The 18,997-nt window shown below is 43.2% G+C and overlaps 1 protein-coding gene across 7 annotated transcripts in view; it reads left to right on the forward strand.

Moving 5' to 3' along the window:
• Nucleotides 1-18,670, forward strand: part of pak4 (p21 protein (Cdc42/Rac)-activated kinase 4) — a 109,328-nt gene extending 90,658 nt beyond the window's left edge. For 6 of the 7 annotated variants that reach the window (XM_041179376.1, XM_041179380.1, XM_041179378.1 and 3 more), the window contains 7 exons: nt 193-960; nt 6,308-6,757; nt 9,350-9,483; nt 10,351-10,477; nt 12,167-12,292; nt 13,242-13,376; nt 16,201-18,670. In XM_041179376.1, the coding sequence (XP_041035310.1) occupies nt 193-960; nt 6,308-6,757; nt 9,350-9,483; nt 10,351-10,477; nt 12,167-12,292; nt 13,242-13,376; nt 16,201-16,356 (1,896 nt within the window). In that variant the 3' untranslated portion in view covers nt 16,357-18,670. The remainder of the gene's footprint in view (nt 1-192; nt 961-6,307; nt 6,758-9,349; nt 9,484-10,350; nt 10,478-12,166; nt 12,293-13,241; nt 13,377-16,200) is intronic. The other variant, XM_041179381.1, reaches the window with a different exon arrangement.
• Nucleotides 18,671-18,997: the final 327 nt, after the last annotated feature.

Genomic DNA, 18,997 nt, shown 5'->3' on the forward strand with positions numbered 1-18,997 from the left:
TTACGTATTTGGGTCTGTGGAGTGGACCTTGAACCCACAACCTGCTGTCTCCAAGGCAGGAGTCCCACCTGCTAAGCTGGGGACATTTCAAGCTTTATTGCTTTTCTAACCTTAGCTGAGTAATTAGTTCCTCAATGAATGCTTCTCTTGTCTCTATGAATTAAAATCTACTCTTTCTTTACTTTGTTTCAGGCCATTGTCCGAGGAAGCAAAATAGGAATTGACGGCTCTCTAAACTGGCTTCTGGATGAATTTGAGAATGTTTCTGTGACTCGTTCCAACTCCCTGCGGCGAGGGAGCCCGCCCTCTCTACCCCGCCAAGACCCTATGCAGGATGGAATGCACAAGAATGGAATGCATGAGCCCCACTCCAAGAGCACCTACCCAGCTGAGCTGGACAGACACCATGACCACAAGGGGAGAAGCGAGAGGGCCAAGCCAGAATCCAGGGACGAGAGGGACCAGGGCAGGGACGACAGGCAAAGGAACCGGAATGCTGAGCGGGAAGATGGCAGGGCTCACCCACAACAGCCAAGGGGACAGGAGCCGAGCAGGACTGGGGGAAACCGGCCCAATCATCAAAACAGCAGGGAGCCCCGCCCCGATCACCATAGGCACTCTGACAGCAAGACCAAATCACACGACAAGCCAGATGGCAGGAGAGACCATCCAAGCGATCGGGAAGGAAATCATGTTGGTTTCAGTGAGCCTGCAAATTCACAGGAACGCATATCGCGGCGAGAGAGAAATGAAAGTTCTGACAAGAGGCCAAAATCTACGTACACAGGCGAGACCAGCCCACAGTCCCCAAGGGACAAGCGACCACTTTCTGGCCCAAATATCCGTCCTCCAAATTCTCCTGGTACAGATGGAGCAATGAAGACCACGCACCAGACTGGGAGACCCTTCAACACTTACCCAATGGCCGAGACGGGGGCAAACAGAGGAACCAGCAATCAGGTCTGTATGGCAATTTGTAACCCACCTACTATCCTCCTTATTAAAACGCTGGTCAGCATTTAGTTTATGTGAATGGACAAAAATTTGGGGTAGTTTTAGATCATCCACTCTTGACCTAAGAAGGAAGAGTATTTTCTAAATGGTGAGAAGCTAGGAAGTGTGCAGGAGAAGAGAGATCTAGTGGCCTATGAACTGAAATCACAGGTACAAAAATATAATTTAAAAAGCTAATGCAATGTTGACCTTTATCTCAAGAGTGCTGTAATACACAAAGGGATCAAAGCTATGTTACAGTTGTAGATAATCCTGGTTAGGGCCCATTTAGAGTACTGGATATTATTTGGATATTACTGTTCTGGATGTTATTTGTTTTCGAGGAAGGGATGCACGGATTCATAATTTTACAATCTCTGTGACTTGGATGAAGGGACCGAATATATGGTTGCTAAATTTGCTGATGCCACAAGAAAGTAAATTGTGAAGAGGATACAAGGAATCTGCAAAGGGATATAGATAGGTTGAGTAGGCAAAAATTTGGCAGATGGAATATAATGTGGGACTATTTTGGCAGGAAGAATAGAAAAGCATTATATTACTTTAATAGAGATGGCAGAACCCTGTGGTACAGATGGATATGTGTCCTCACACATGAATCACAAAACGGTAGTATGCAGGTTCAACAAGCGATTAGACAAATGGACTGTTGATGTTTATTGCAAAGGGAATGGAATATAAAAATAGGGAAGTTTTGCTGCAGGGCATTGGTGAGATCACATCTTGGAGTACTGCGTACAGATTTGGTCTCCTTACTTAAGAAAGGATGTAATTGCATTAGAAGCAGTTCAGAGAAGGTTCACTTAACTGATTCCTGGGATGAAGGGTTTATGTTATGAGCAAAAGTTGGACAAGTTGGACCTGTATCCAACGGAGTTTGGAAAAGTGAGAGGTGATTTTATTGAAACTTAAAGATCCTCAGAGGACTTGACAGGGTGGATGCTGAGAGGATGTTTCCCCTTGTGGGAGAGACTAGAACTAGGGCACACAGTTTAAAATTAAGGGATCTTCCAGGAAATTTCTTTTTCCTGAGGGTTGTGAGCCTGTAGAATTCAGTTCCCTGGAGAGTGGTAGATGAAGGGTAATTAAATATTTTTAAGACCGAGTTAGATAGATTTTTTTATTGACAAGGATATCAAAGGGTATAGAGGATAGACAGGAAAGTAGAGTTGAGGCCACAATCAGAACAGCCATATTATCAAAAGGCACAGCAGGCTTGAGGGGCCGAATGGCCTATTCCTGCTCCTAATTCGTATGCTCATATCAAAATGATACTAAGACTAAAAGGGTTAAATTATAAAGACATGTTGCACAGAATAAGTTTGTATTTCCTGACGTGTAGAAGATTAAGAGAGGATCTAATTGTTTAGGATGATTAAAGTATTTGATGGGGTAGATGGAGGGAAACTATTTCATCTCTTGATGGAATCCAGAACATGGGGGCATAACCTTAAAATTAAAATTAAGAGAGGTCATACAGGGGTGATGTCAGGAAGCACTTCTTTATAAAGAGTCATGGAAACCTGGAACACTCTCCCCTCAGGAAGCTGTTGAGACTGGGCCCCAATTAAAAATTTTAGAGATTAAGATTGATAGATTTTTGTTGGTAAGGGCATTAAGGGATGTGGAACTAAGGCAAGTGAATGGAGTCAAGGTACAGATCAGCCATGATCTAATTGAACAGGCTTGAGGGACCAAATGGCTGCCTCCTGTTCCTTTTAGAATACAACAGTTGGGGTGACTTAGAGTGCCAGTGTGCACTGTGCAAAACTGCTCAATAAGGATTGTTCACTTGTGCTTTAAAATCAAGGCTACTGCTGTGATCTCAGGAAAATCCCATAATATTCATAATTAGAATGGGCGCTGGCTTTGGGACTTTTCCTATTATTTCAGAGGTTTACTTCGCACAAATCTATCCAACTTCCATGAAAGGCACAAAGCAGCTATCTTTAGTTATTAACCGAGATCAAGTAACACAAGTCAGATTGGTGATGTGTACGTTTCGATATTCAACCTAGCATCTTTTCTGGTGCTCCTGTCCCAACAGATAAGCTGGTGTGGGAACAATCAGAATAAGTACATCATGCTCACTGTGATTACCTAATTGCATAGCTTTTTATAGTAGCGAAGCTGTCTATTTTCAATTCCCTTTCTCCATTTATATGTAATTAATTGAACAATCAAATTTTTTATCTTAAAGGGGTTGAGATTTTCATTTGGATCATTGTAGCCAGTACATGCTTGTGCCCAGTTCAGATTGGGTGAGGTGGGGTTTTGGCCAAGAGGCCCAGGTTCAGAGCTAGGTCATGCAATTCTGTAGCAGGTGGGTGCCCTCTCTCAGGGTTTTCCTCCGCTTCCCTCTCTCTTGGCTGACCCTGCAGCAACTCTGGCTGAGAGAGTTGCCTAACCTGTTTCCAGAGCCTCTGCCAATCCTGCACTGGATCAGGCCTTGAGGAGGGCAGCTTGGGTAGTAATGCCTGCCTCTAAACTTCCACCACTTGTTTCTTTCAATTTGTTCATGGGATTTGGGCATCACTGACAAAGCCAGCGTTCATTGCCCATCCCTAATTGCTCTCGAGAAGGTGAGTTGCAGCCTTGAACCGTGTGTGGTGTAAGTGCTGTTAGGGAGGGAGTCCCAGGATTTGACCCAGCAGCAGTGAAGGAACAGCGATATATTTCCAAGTCAGGATCGTGTGTGACTCGAAGGAAACTTGAAGGTGGCGTTGTTCCCATACACCTGCTATCCTTGTCCTTCCAGGTGGTAAAGGTCGCAGGTTTGGGAGGGTTCGGTTGAAGAAATGTGTGCAAAATGTTCCCAGTGAAGTCACAGGCTTTGAGTGTTATCAGCATCTTGTCACCTTATGCCAGTGCCATTGGGCTGGGAGGATTTAAATTTTTGTCAGCAGTAACTGTGTTTTGTCTATTAAAAGCTTCAGGCAGCTAAGCTGCTTTATGACACGAGCTGCTGTGACATCAGAACATTTTTTTGTAACTTGAAGATTTTTACTGGTAATTTATATTTCAAAAAGAAAATGTTATCAGATATGGTACGTAGCTAGATTTTTCTATAGGAAGTTTTAGCAAAGGATCCTTTAGATGAATGCTGGGTCGGTGTGAGCAGTGAGAGTCGGATGTTATAAATGATGTGTGCTGGGAGGGAAACAGTCACAGGTGTAAAAGCAGTTGAGGGAGTCACTTTTAAATTAGGCAGCTGCAGTAACTGCTTCCCTGTTCATTTTTACCTATCTTTCTCTCTCTCTCTCCCCCTGCCCCTCCCTTCCCCCAGATTGAATGGGGGTGGGTGGGATGGTTCTAAGTGGCCAACTCTTATTTCTTACGTTAAATTCTGGGACAATTGGTTTTGTTCTATTACAGTTACACCTTTCAGCTGTAAAGATCTAGGGTGTGATTTTTATGAGTGTGATTTTTATGAGGTTTGGTGTGTTTTTGGTATCCCCTTGAAGATAAGTGCCCTCTAATTGCTTTCTAATGTTCCTCTGATTCTATGCCTCATAGTCATACAAATGAACAATTTGTTCTAAGATCAGTCATTCTGAAGCAGCCAGGGCTAGGTAGTGACCCTGCTCCTTCTGATCTCTCCCTGTTTGGCCACTTCCTGTTGCACAGACTTCAAGGTGGAAGGTTCTCAGAAAGCCAGACCAGGCAGAATGGGCTGAATGGCCTCCTCCTGTGCTGTAAGGTTCCACGACAATCTAGAGGCACCGCTGAAGCAGTCTGGATTCCTTTCTTGATGATCGGGGATTCCTTCAGAACTGCAAATGATGATGCCGCTGGATGTGGAATTGAACTTAAGTGGCGCAGGGTCAGCCTGTATCCTATAACAGTGTATTCCCCCTCAACTTCATGCAGTTGCAGAGCTTAATATGGGAGTGTGATGAGATGCATGCCCAGAAAATCCCCTCCGCCATTATGTAGTTTATGCTGAAACATTGGACAGGGTTATGTAGCAGGGTTAGAAAAGGGGAATGTTGTTTTTTTTTTTGTCATGGTTTGTAGTTTTGTGACTAGAATTTTAGTGTGAAACTCTACAATTTCCACTTTAATCAACAGTGCATGGTAGGTTTTTCCTTTCCAAACATTGGTTGTTTTTATAAATGGTGCGTTAATTATATTGTTGAGATATATAGGTGAAGGGCATCTATTAATTGAGCTCGGGAAGGGGGTGAAGGAGGATCATGATGTGTGCACAGTATCACAATCCCAATGTGAAACCAAGGCTCTGAATGTAGGCACCCATCAGTCCTACATAATGGTTACCCTCTAGAAGTTTGATCTTTGTTTAGCGACGGGCGCAGGTATCTCAACTCTGCATGAGCAACAACAAGGAGAAACTCTCAATTGACCAAATCTGATTATTTGCTGCAGTGGTAACAGGTGGAATTAGGTTCTCCCATGATTCAAGGTGTCACGTTTTATGTTCTGAAGACATCCCAACAAGATAGATATGCAGTTACAATTTGTTGCCTTGGTCCATGTTCTTGGATGACAATACATTGTAGCCTGTTTACAACATAAAGAGAGACTGCTGGGACACTGGGTTAGTAGGTAGGAGGCAGACATATATAAATAAAGGAGCTATCAAAAGGAGTTGTGTCTAGTTTCATATTTCAGCATCTGGGTTGTGATCCATTTATCAGTTTTGAGCTGTGTAACTTTGAGATGAGGTACTGAGACTGCAGGTCTGTCACTGGTTAGGGAGAATGAGGAACAACAATTTAAGGTGATAAATTTAGAGTATCCCATATTGTACAGGAACAATCTGCATTTATCTAGTGATCAATCCTGTATAGGAAGTTATCTGAGTACATTACAATAAGGACAAAGGGATGTGATAGGCAGCTCTGTAAACACTAGCTGTACAACATAACTGACGATTACAGATCATCGATGGTGGACGCAGTTGATGTGATGAGTTGAGACAGGGAAGTGTATTGGTTCACAGCCGAAGCTTATTGACTTGTGGAATTTTTCTTTCTCTCTCATGCAATGTTCCCTCTAATTTGTCTTTGCATGAAGCTTGTTTATTGCAGTGTGCAGGACATTCCAGGTTGCTTTGTGACTGTGCAGTTTTAGGGAACCTTGCTCTTGTACAGGTACCATTGTGTTGAGTTTCATTACGATTGTTTATGTTGATAATGACTTACTTAATGCTGAAGCTGCAGACAGCTCTGCAGATGTAAAAGGGATGATGCATGTCTCCTTGTATAACCAATTCTAACAAAACCTCTTTCCCCCCCCCCCTCCCCCCCCCGCCCCCTTTTCTTTTGTTAAGGTTGACCATCGAGCGGGGATACCTCATGAGGTCCGGCACAATGGACCCAACGTGCCTAAAAATAACATGGGTAAAGCACAGCAGGGTCACCATAGACCAGGCCATCCTGAGCCAGCACACCAGGGCTTGGTCCCTCATGCCTCTGATACACACTTGTCACGTATGGCACAGCCAAACTCTCAGGCTCCGTACCCAGCACAGCCCCAAGGACTGGAGTCGCGGTCACCCCAGCGTGAGCCGCAGCGAGTGTCACACCAGCAGTTCAGAGCTGCTCTCCAGATGGTGGTGGACCCTGGCGACCCAAGATCATACCTGGACAATTTTATTAAAATTGGCGAAGGTTCGACGGGCATTGTCTGCATCGCCACTGTGAAGAGCACAGGAAAGCTGGTTGCTGTGAAGAAAATGGACTTGCGGAAACAGCAGAGGCGAGAACTGCTCTTCAATGAGGTAATGTGGGCACTGAGACCAATGTACATTGGCGATGACAGGCTATTCGCATTTACAACCCACTTCTAATATGTAATGCTATCTCCATATAAAAAACACAGGCCATACATGCTTTGGATGCAAAATGCCACCTAATGGCTGTTATCCGCCATGTCAATCTTGGTGAACTCTCAAATCTACCCAAACAGGAGAGCACTGATCTGTATAATGGGCTTCTCTCTAGCTCACTCATTTGCTCGCGCGCTGTCTCTCGCTCGCGCGCTGTCTCTCGCTCGCTCTCGCTAATCCACATAGTAACTTTGGTCGCAAGTGTGGCGTTTTGAATGAATTGCAGGTAAGATCCACCAATGCTTTTCACTTTCCTCCTGCAATAGTTCTGATCCCTTTAGCTCAATGTTCGCCTCCTGGTGTTGATGAGGTGTCCCAAGGCCTGGATGAGAACTAATGCCTCCCCCATATAGCCATTTCTGAACTTTAATGATAAGAGGCTGTAGACTTTTTGACCAAGGGGGGATCACAGCCCTACAAGATCCTCACACAGTTTCTGGCAGAGATCACTGGATTACAACTAGGAAAGGGAATTGCAGCTGATACACCCTTTCCTCCACCCCGCACCAGCCTAGATACACTGTGGACACTTGTAGCACTCCTTACTGATGCCCTTTCTGAGGTGACAACTCAGTGTGGACCACTAATTGAACCTTCTGCTGCCTGATTTAGTGGTTAGCTTTGGGTCAGTATATTTACCAGCTGAGCCACTGGGTTTGGAGGGGCTGGGAAGTTATCCTGAAATAAACTGAGTCACAGCAGTGAAGTAATTTCCTCCCATTCAGAGGATGTGTCCTACATATAAATGGGACTTGAAGTGTGGGTCCGTGTTAATTGCTTTTGACACTATTATGAACTTATCTGATCTTACCATGGATAATGAGAGCATGGTACTCAGGCATTAATGAACATTGTCGTGGGGCCCAGCTCTGAGACTGTATTGGCACAAGAGGGGCCAGCTTCATAAGAAATGGCAGGCCCTGTGGGCATTATAGCACGGTGTAGAGTCACTGGCGAACAGTTGCACAGACTCCAAATGCCCTTCGTCCTGATGTAATGTTTTTAAAAATTCATTCGTGGGATGTGTGAGCAAGGCCAACATTTATTGCCCATCCCTAATTGTTCTTATGAAGGTGGTGGTGAGCCGCCTGCAGTCCATTTGATGTAGGTACACCCACAGTGCTGTTGGCGAGAGGTTGCCATGATGTTGATCCAGCGACGGGTGAAGGAACGGTGATATGTTTTCAAGCCAGGATGACGTGTGACTTGGAGGGGAACTTGCAGGTGGTGGTGTTCCCATGTGTTTGCTGCCCTTGTCCTTCTAGGCGCAGAGGGTCATAGGTTTGGAAGGTACTGTTGGAGGAGCATTGGTGAGTTGCTGGAGTACATCTTGTAATGGTACATGCTGCTGCCGCTGTGCTGGTGTTTTGGTAGCTGTTTAAGGTAGTGGATAGGGTGCCAATCAAACGATTGAGCTTCTTGAGTGTTGTTGGAGCTGTGTGGATCAAGGCGGGTGGAGAGTGTTCCATCGTACCACTACTTTGTAGATGGTGGATAGGTTTTGGGGAGGCAACGGGTGAGTCTCTTGCTGCAAGTTCAAGGTTATTTGATTGAAGAGTGGGAGTGAGAACTCTAATATATTTCCTCCACCTTCCTCCCTACCTCCCTCCCTCATGTAGGTAATGCCGGCAGTTTGTCCCTGTAGCTCAGGCTCCCCACTTTGAGCAGTGACTTGGTTTTTAGGAAGAGGCTTGTCTTGATGTTTATCAGAACCATGTAGTTCTGGTGCTTTGCAGTTTTTTGTTTTAGCAGTTGCATAGCTTGCTAGGTCACCTCAGAGGGCATTAAGAATAGGGAATTCAGGAAAAGCGTCTTTACCCATAGAGTGGTTAGAATGTGGGATGTGCCACCACATGAATCTGCTGAGTAGCGTAAATACATTTAAGAAGAAGCTTGATAAACGTAAGGGTGAATGAAGTAGGGAGGGAGGAAGCTCGCGTGGAGCATACAAACTGACCCTTTAGGCCAAATGCTGTTTCTGTGCTGTATATTTTTAGGAACCTTTGCTCAGACTGGGATCCTCCTTCCCTGAAAGGGCATTAACAGATTTACCGAGTTCCCTTTCACAAATACCTGTGGTCAGGTTTGAGTTCTTGACAGTCTGATGTCACAAACATATGCGACTGTGGCCTTTGTTGCTGGGGCATGTATTTCAGCACTGCGCTGTTGTGGTTAGTAGTAACTGATATTACAATATGTTACATTGATGTACATGATAACCCAAGTTTAAAAATTGTTTGATGCAAAATGCTGCAGCTGTCTGATTAAAACTGTAAGATGGAAGCAGGGCTGTCCTTAAACAGATTGAGGATTACACGGCCATCTGTGTAACTATAGCAATCTATAAAATGTTTTATGAGCCATAAATCTTGATAAGAGAGATGGCTTCTTCAGATTATAACTGAGCTCTCTGCCTGAGGTATGCAATTGTAATCCCTGCAGTAACAACAGTCACAGGAATGGCTTCCCCTTGTTTCTCCGCAGGTTGTAATAATGCGAGACTACCATCATGAAAATGTGGTGGAAATGTATAATAGTTACCTGGTAGATGATGAGCTGTGGGTGGTGATGGAATTCCTGGAAGGAGGGGCGTTAACTGACATCGTAACGCATACCAGGTATGGATCATTCACTCAAGTGAGCACTGATGAGACAGTTTAATGCAGGACCGGTGAGCATTGCACTCTCAGATGCTAATATGTAGCAGTTCATTGTGGTGTGATGGCAACTCACTTCTGTGATCCTTCACACTGCCCCGACTTCTGACCATTTGTTTCGGGGAGCAACTGCATTGAGCTCAGACGCTACAGTAATGAGAGGAAAAGGTCACCCTCCACACCCCTAAGCAGCTATTTGCGTGACGTGGGCAGCAAGTTGGCTGGGCTCAGTTGAGCTGGACCATGTCCCAAGGAGCTATGGGGAAAGAGTGATACTGACTGCCATGCCATCCTATCAGATTCGGCGTAGGCGAAGCAGACTGAATATCAGCTTCCTGAAATTAATGACCCAATGAAAGGAGGGGAGAGTTAGAAGGGTCCATGCATTCTAAATCACTTTTCTTTAAATCATGTGCACAGCATAAATAGTCACTGCATTCCAGAAATAATGATGTGAAACACTGATACGTTAATGTGTTATTTGACTAAGAACACCAGATAGCAGGAGACCAAATTGCAAATTAACAAATCTGACTGGATATTCTAATCCAAAATTATTTGATTTATTTTAAAAGTGCATTGAGCTACTGAATTCAATTCTGGATAAGTGGTAAAATTTTAGTCTTTTCCACTTAAATTTACACTGTGTTTTGTTTTTTTTTGTTGTAAGATTTTGACCGCATCAACTTTTTGCAACGTTTCTTATCTTGTTATTGCAACAAAAAAATATAATTGGCCCGGAGTATTTTCCTCCTGATGATGCCACAAATCTTGCCGAGATTGCAGGCAGCAATTACCTGATAATGAATGTTAAATACTGTACTGCAGGATGAACGAGGAGCAGATAGCAACCGTCTGCCTGTCTGTTCTGAAGGGGCTTGCTGTCCTGCACGCACAAGGGGTGATCCACAGAGACATCAAGAGCGACTCCATTCTCTTAACACACGATGGAAGGGTAGGCGTGATGCTCGTTAATTAGGTTTCTTGTGCAGAGCTGGTAGAAATAGATGTGTGAATGTAAAATGGTGTCCTTGCAGAATAATTTAAGCTGTGAATGGGTTTGACCCCATCTATCAGTGTTCTTGCTAGTATGGTTCTCTATAAATCATGTTTATCCAACACAAAATACATGCAATTGAAGCTTAGGACTGTGGTAATAGAGCTGACGTTGCTCTTGCACTCCCATCTCTCTCTGTCCTGTGCCCGCTGAACCTTCACTCGCTCCCCCTCCTCTTCACTTGCTCACTCTCTCGTGTGCGCTTGCTCTGCTTGCACAGGCTGTCTTACTTCTTCCTTTGCAACTTTGGAAGCATTTTTCCAGTGAATATTTTGTGCCAGTGGCTGCTAGTTGCTGTACACGCTGCGGTGAGGAAAAGACCCAGTAAGGAATCAAATCACCAATTGTCCATAAGGGACTGATCCCAGTCTCCAAAATTCTCTGCAAACCTGGGATAGACTGCACCTGCATGTCATGTGGAACAAGAAGCAAGCTGCTCCCCAAAACCACTGGCATTTATGTCCCAACCCATTCCTTGCTCATTTACAGATGTTCTCTGTGATCCAGCTATCATCTTCCTCTTTGGTTGCAGTTAGTAAAGGGAAAAATGGTATTGGTAAAAGAAACAAAGTGGGTTCAGTCATTAATAAATATATAAAATTGTCGTGTCCTTAATTCTGATTAAAAATTCTCATCTTGTAGGGTAGGAATGCCCCTTTCTGGCCACATAAGGTACTGCACAGAGCAATATAGCAAAGCTGAATCTCTTATTATTTCCCATCTTGCAGGAGGTTGGAAATCTGCCATCTTTGAAATTACAGGGATATAAGATTGAAGTTTTTTTTTGTTTTGTTAATATTTTGATTGTTTCAAGATTAGAAACAAATTAACCCAGCAGTATAATCTTTTCTGCTAAGTAGTAACCTTTCAGCATGTTTGAGCATCCACTTTTTTTGCATTTATAGAGGAGTGAGAAGCCAGTCAACAAATCGGTTTCCCAATATTGGATTCAGATGTGAGCCTGGCTCCCTGTGTCTGTTAGTAAATGTGTAGCCCTCCAGATCTGAGCTGTACAGTGAATACAGTCACCAGCCTGCCCTCGGTTAACTGCTGTCTGTGCACTTGCTGAAAAGGCTGGGTTCCAGTACTCACTGGGTTTGCTTGCTGTCTGCTGACTCGTGCTGGGATGTTTATACATGTTCACAGTGGTTCAGGACCAGATTGGGCTCGCTGACAGTGTCCATGGAAACAAATTTTTGCTAACAAGAGGAAGAGAGAAAATTGGAGTGCGGGAGGTGGGAGGGACTAAAAAGAAACAAGAGGCTTTATGGGGTGAAATCCCTCTTGTAATATCTTGATTTAAAATGTTAGTGGGTACATAAAAAGTGAATTGACTTTCTTGCCAAAGGGAATCACCCTGCCCATATAATAGGGCCAATCACAATTTGACTCTGGTTTAAAAGAGTAGCATCTATTAGAAAACGTCAACTGTATCCCTCTCCGCAGATGCTGTCAGACCTGCTGAGTTTTTCCAGGTAATTTTGTTTTTGTTCTAGATTTCCAGCATCGGCAGTCTTTTGCTTTTAGCATCTATGAGTTGTTGCCTTTACAGACTGGCTTTCAATGTGTGTATTTGTCTTCCTTAAGGTGAAGCTTTCAGACTTTGGCTTCTGTGCTCAGGTATCAAAAGATGTACCAAGACGCAAATCACTGGTAGGCACTCCCTACTGGATGGCACCAGAGTTGATCTCTCGGTTGCCATATGGACCAGAGGTAACGTAACCAGCCTGTTTTTCTCTTTATTGGGGAAATTATAGAGTTGGAGTAAATCCATTAGATTATGCAAAAGTGTGGTGCAAATGGATGTGACATTTATCCTTAATGAAACCAACCACCTACGTACTTACAGAACTTGGAATTTCCCGATCTAGACTTGATACTGAGAATCGAGTTCCAGGCCTCAGTGAGCCAATGAGCCACTTACCACAGCAGTGAGCTGCTGAACAGGCCAGGAGCACCCAGATTCTTCCCCCTAGTCTCGACTGAGTCGGACGTATGGTGGTTGAGCACCCTTAACTTCAGTGCCCCGAGAGGAAGAATTGGCATTGGCCCCCACTCCTGGATGGAGGGTGAGCACAAGTTTGGTGATGCTCCCTACAGTCAGATAGTCCCCTGGTCTTTTAGACTTGCACATGAGGAACAGCCACTTGACTAAGGCTGTGGTGCTGAGCAGCCATATCCAAATTTGAACCAGTGCTTTCAGGAAAGTAAGGGACAACTGTAATCTCTAAAGTTCAGGTTATACCAGCACCAATACCGACATTGTGCCTAAACCTGAGCGAAGTTTGAGCTTCAGGTTAAGCAGTCCTTGGAGTAAAATGTTCCTTTGATCTAAAATGATGAGAATTTGCTTTTGTTACTCTTGCCATAAATTCTGTGGTTAGTGAGGATGAGATCTGTTACGTTTTTGAGAAAATGGAGGAAAGAGAATTTGTTTGTTTTTAAACCTTAATTCAGGCTGAAAGTGTTTACCCTATTATGTTCAGTAAATAAATGGCAAAGCTGTCTGATTGTTGACTCACATTCTGAACATATTTTGAATAATTTGTGTAGTTTTCCCTCTAGCTGCCATGTTAGCTGCGGGAATACCAGTGAAAAGGGTTTAAATGCTGTTCACTTTTGTGCTGAATGCGGGTTATCAAAGGAATCCCTTTGTTTTCAGGTGGATATCTGGTCTCTTGGTATCATGGTAATAGAGATGGTTGATGGGGAGCCTCCATATTTCAATGAACCTCCACTTAAGGCCATGAAAATGATTCGGGACAATCTTCCCCCCAAATTAAAGAATGGTCAAAAGGTAACGTGTTGTATGATGCAATCACACAAAAGCTTTATTCAGCACACTGAGGAATGGAGTGTTTTAGAAAAGTGTGACAACCCAGTCATTAGCAACACCCTCTAAGAAAGTAGGTTTTGTGTTTTTATTGCTTCAGTGAATTAAAGCAATGACAGGAATTTGTTATTATTAACCTTTAGACAGCTGACAGTTCCAGAGAGATTTCTAGCTTCCTGGAATGATAGTTTTTATACATTTTAAATTCCAAAACATAAACTGGGAGCTATTTCACTAATGTAGCGTAGCCTAAATCGCTTTTATCTCTAGCATGTTTAAGTTTGAATTTTATTTTTTGCTTTGCTACTTCCATTGCCTTGGCGTTGGGGAGCGACATCAAAGTTTCTCCTCAATTTAGGGCTGTGGCTGCAAAGCCTGCTCCTTTTCACCCAGTCGGCTAACAACGAGCCTGTATTGAGCTGATTGTTTGAGATACTGAGCCAGATCATGACTAACCTTTGTTGCATTTTCCTTCACCTGAGCAGGTTAGAGAATGCTGATCAGCGAGTTTACCCGTTGCCCCCAGAGGAAGGGTGCACCTGGCCCAAAAAAAATCAGCATAATAAGGGTGGACGCATTTTGCAAGAATGATAAATTTTAAACTTTCAGTCTTTATAGCTTTGTGTAAATCAACAAATGCAAATTTTGGAAATTCTCCCCCTTGTTTTCTTATATATAAAAAGAAGAATGCATTCAACAACTTACATTTATATAGCACTTTTAGCAAAATAAAACATCCCCAAGCATCTCACAGGAGTATTATCAGACAAAATCTGACACTGAGTCACATTTAGGAGAGTTGACCTAAAGCTTGATCAAAGAGCTAGTTTTAGAGAGTTCAAAATTTTGGGGCAGAGCCTGGTGTGAAGACTGAGGTTTTGACCTCTGCCTCCTGTTGCCCTCAGTTTTTAAGTAACTTTGACCTGTACAGGCATAGGTACCTGGAGTGTGTAGAGTCACGTACAGATCAGACTGAGTAAGGATGGCAGATTTCCTTTCTGAAAGGCATAAGTGAACCAGGTGGGTTTTTACAACAATATGGTAGTTACATGGCTGTCATTAATACTAGCTTTTTACTTACAAATATACGAACATATGAATTAAGGGCAAGAATAGGCCATTCAGCCCTTTGAGTTTGCTCCACCTTTTGATAGGATCATGGCTGATCTGAATGTGGCTTCTATCTTCCTGCCTACTCCCGTACCCTTTGATTCGCTTATCAATCAACTTAGCCTTAAAAATATTCAATGAAATTGCCTTCACTGCTTTCTGGGTAAAGAACTTCCCAGACTAATGATCCTCTGAGAAGAAAATTCTCCTCATCTATGTCCTAAATGGGAGACTCCTTATTTTTAAACTCTGTCCTCTAGTTCTAGTTTCTCTCACAAGGGGAAACATCCTCAACATCGATCCTGTCCAGTCCCCTCAAGTTCTTTTATATTTCACTAGATCACCTCTCGTTCTTCTAAGCTCCAATGGATACAGGTCCAACCTTTCATCCTAAAATAATCCCTTCATCCCAGGACCTCCTGAAATAATCTCTTCATCCCAGGAATCCAGTCGAGTGAACCTTTTCTGACCTGCTAATGCAATTTTGTCCTTTCTTAAGTAAGGAGACCAAAACTGGACACAGTACTCCAGATCTGGTCTCACCATGGCCCTGTACAGCTGTATCAAAACTACCTTACTTTTATATTTCATTTCCCTTGCAATAAACGGCAACATTCCATTTGCCTCCCTAATCACTTGTTGCACCTGCATACTAACTTTTTGCGATTCATATACAAGGACACCCAGATCCCTCTGCATTGTGGTGTTCTGCAATCTCTGTCTATTTAAATAACATACTGCTTTTCTATTATTCCTGCCAAAGTGGACAAGTTCACATTTTCCCACATTATACTCCATCTGCCAAATTTTTCCCCACTCAATCTATCTATATCTCTTTGCACACTCCTTGTCAACTTCACAACTTACTCTCCTACCTATCTTTGTGTCATCAGCAAATTTAGTCCTTCATCCAATTCATTTGTCTAGATTGTAAATTGTTGAGGCCCCAGCACTGAACCCAGTGGCGCTCCACTAGATATAGTTTGCCAACCCAAAACCACCCTACTCTCTGCTAGCTAACCAATCCTCTATCCATGCTAATGTATTACCCCCTTCATCATGAGCTCTTATTTTGTGTAGTAACCTTTGAAGTGGCACCTTATCAAATGCCTTTTGGAAAACCAAGTGTACCACATCTACAGGTTGCCCTTTATCCATGTTGCTTTTTACCTCCTCAAAGAATTTTAATAAATTAGTCAAAACACAATTTCCCTTTCACAAAACCATGTTGACTCTGCCTGATTGCTTTAAGATTTACTAAGTACCTTGCTATAACCTCCTTAATATGGCTTCTAGCATTTTCCATATGCCAGATATTAGGCTAATTGGCCTGTAGTTTCCTGCTTTCTATCTCTCTCCTTTCTTGAATAAAGGAATTATATTTGTTATCTTCCAATCTGATAGGACCTTTCCAGAATCTAGGGAATTTTGGAAAATTACAGCCACTTGATCAACTGTCTCTGCAGCCATTTCCTTTAATGCCTAGGATAAAGTCCGTCAGATCCTTGATGTCCCAGAATAATTTATTTAAATTTCCCAACTGCCCTGGTAGGATTTGAACTCTCTTATCCCTGGATCATTATTCCAGTCTTTGGAATTACTAGCCCAGCAACGTAACCACTATGCTACCATTCTCTGACATTGTATGTCTGAACCCCGTCTCTCCTTTCTCTTGCAGGTTTCTCCCTTACTAAAAGGCTTCCTGGACCGGCTGTTGGTACGGGACCCCTCCCAGAGGGCGATGGCATCAGAATTACTGAAACATCCCTTTCTGAGCAAGGCTGGGCTTCCGTCCTGCATTGTACTACTGATGAGAGGGAATCGGATAAAGTGAGCGGACAGTCTGCATGTTGCTGGATGCAGCAGAGGGAGAGAAAAGAATCTGTGATTTAAAACTTTGAAGCGTATATCTCATAAATAAATCATTTGCCATTTACGTGAACAGGGGTATTTCCTGTCCAATTAGTGGGCCTGAGAGATATGTCTTTCTACTGGTGGTGCATTGTTGCCTTTGTGACCACCTGTTTCAACTGGACCTTCTGACTCAGAACTTTGACACTACTGTTTCCAAGGGGGAAGAACCACAAAGGAATATAAATACTACTGAACAGCAAGACTTTTTATTTTGATTTGTAAAATGTAACTTAAAAAGACTGCTAAAGAGGTGATTAATGTAGTTTATACACAGAACAACTAAGTGGATTTACACTGGAATTGACTACTTACTTCCTCCAGATCATGATTTGATTTTCTAAACACTGTTAGATGTAGTGGCTATACCAGTATGGAGCATGCATCCGGGATTGTGGGGGGGGAGGGGTGGGTGCTACCTGTGAAATGATCTTCTGACCTTCAACTTGGCAAAGAATGCTGGGATATTGGCAGGCCAAGAGCGATGAGGCACACGCTCAGTGCCTTTTCTGAACCATTTTGGACTTTGGAAACTAGTCATGCATGTTTGTTTTACAGTAGGTCAGTCTAATGAAAAAAATTGGGGATGTGTGCACAGTCTTGGCTAGGGGTTCTGCAGAGAGAAGGACTGGCATGAAGCTCCAGTGAATCCATTCCCTGCTTTACTCGTTGCCACTGCTGACATTGCAGGCACCAGCACCCTGAGATCACATCAGGCATGATAGATGTGGCCGATAGAATGCACGTGATAGTGGGAACTGTATGTTATGAAGCATTATGCATCCTAGTTTAGTAAAGCAGGACACTAACTGTAAACACCATGAAGTTGGGCAGGCAAGGTGACACCTATCAGTGCTGGTACCAATGTAACATGAAGTGTTATATTGACCAGGGACTGATCCACATTGTGAAAGTTTGTATTTCACCTACGTGAATATTGCGATGCTGGAATTTCCTGGCTCTTAGTTTAGATAATTTGTTTCTTTGACGTTGTTTCATCTTGAACAAAAACACTACAAGATTTCCTCAATAATCTTGCCAACTGTAAGGAGTTACTGATGCACTTTTCGTATGCAGGTCAGAAGAATTAGCTGAGGGAATCTATTTCCGTTTAGCATGGTTTACTTTGCACACTAATACATTTTTAGCAATGAAGGGTGTGACTTCATTGTACATTCAGAGTGTGGTAGCGGCACTGTGTAAATTGGGAGGCTTGTTTATCAAGGAATCCCTGTTAGCTCCTAATATTCTGATACCACAGTTACATGGTAGAAATGATTTTCTTCTTCCAGCTGTGATTGCTGTTAAGCATTGCTGTTAATTAGGTTGCAAGATGAGTACAGGGTTGATATGGACGGGGGCTTTTTTAACATCAGTCTCCCACATGAGATGCTTTATGTCCCTCTAAGAGTGCTCTTTATATTTGGCCTGATCGCTGGTGAAATGCTGAACAGTCCTTGGTGGGTGTGACTCTCCTGAGATCATTCTCCTCTAATTGTTAGCTTTCAGTACAAGTGGGCTAGAATTCAGATTTTGGTGCTGACCACAGTTCTTAGCGTTAGGTTTAGGAGAAGCCAGACTGATTCCACACATGATCTGTTCCAACAAGGGCTGGTCCTGTCTTTTCCCAGCTTTGGAGATTTGCTTTGATCCAACTGGCTACTGCAAATTTGAAAAAAGGACAAGAGACTAGTGCATGAACAGTTGGTTTGATAATTTGGTAGATTCATCCATGTCCTTGTAGAAGTGGCAGCTGAAATTGGAAGGTTCCCCTAAATTCAATATCCCAACAGCTCATTGCAGAAGTGTCTTTGAGAAGTTGTGTTTGAACCAGTGTCTGGCATGCAGCTTCATTATCAGTATGGATGGATGGAGAGTGACTACTGAATGGCTTTGCCTGGTTTTGTTTAAGGATATTTATATTGTAATTTTTTGTAACACAATACAGTATTTTTTTTTTGAGAATGCAGCAACTTATTTTCTTGAGTAGCTACTTTACAATGAGATTTACTGTTTAAAAAGTGTTTTTCAATTGTGCCAAGAGGGTGAACTTATAAGGTTTTTAAATTTTCTAATTACAGATTAGAAAACTGTTTTACATGGAGTTTTCTGTCTCTGTTGTATTCCATGCTGTGTGTTTAATTTATGTGTCTGTGCCATGTGTGTATGTGTGTAGATTTTTTTGTGCAGCACTGAATTGTCAGTGTGCCAGAATGGGAAAACACTGCTGAAGTTTGCAACCCTAGCCTTGTGCCCTTGGTGTCTCACTCCATTCTTCCTTCACACTTTTCCACTTGATTTGACGCAGTTCACAATATTCTCACCAGTGATGTTCTCTCTAAGCTGTGCGGCCATGCACAACCAGAAAGTTTCTACACAGTCCGGGCATAAACAGACCCCTTCAAGTTACCACGAGCGTGTGACCACACACAAATTTAAAGCGTCCGCAGAACTTAAACGAATCAGCAGCATACCACACGGGGGGGGGGGGGGGGGGGGGGGGGGGGGGGGGGGGGGGGGGGGTGGGGGGGGGGGGTACGTTGGTCAAGAGGTTGCCTCTTCAA

Source organism: Carcharodon carcharias, chromosome 34 (assembly GCF_017639515.1).
Source record: "Carcharodon carcharias isolate sCarCar2 chromosome 34, sCarCar2.pri, whole genome shotgun sequence".
In the NCBI taxonomy this organism is placed as follows: Eukaryota; Metazoa; Chordata; class Chondrichthyes; order Lamniformes; family Lamnidae; genus Carcharodon; species Carcharodon carcharias.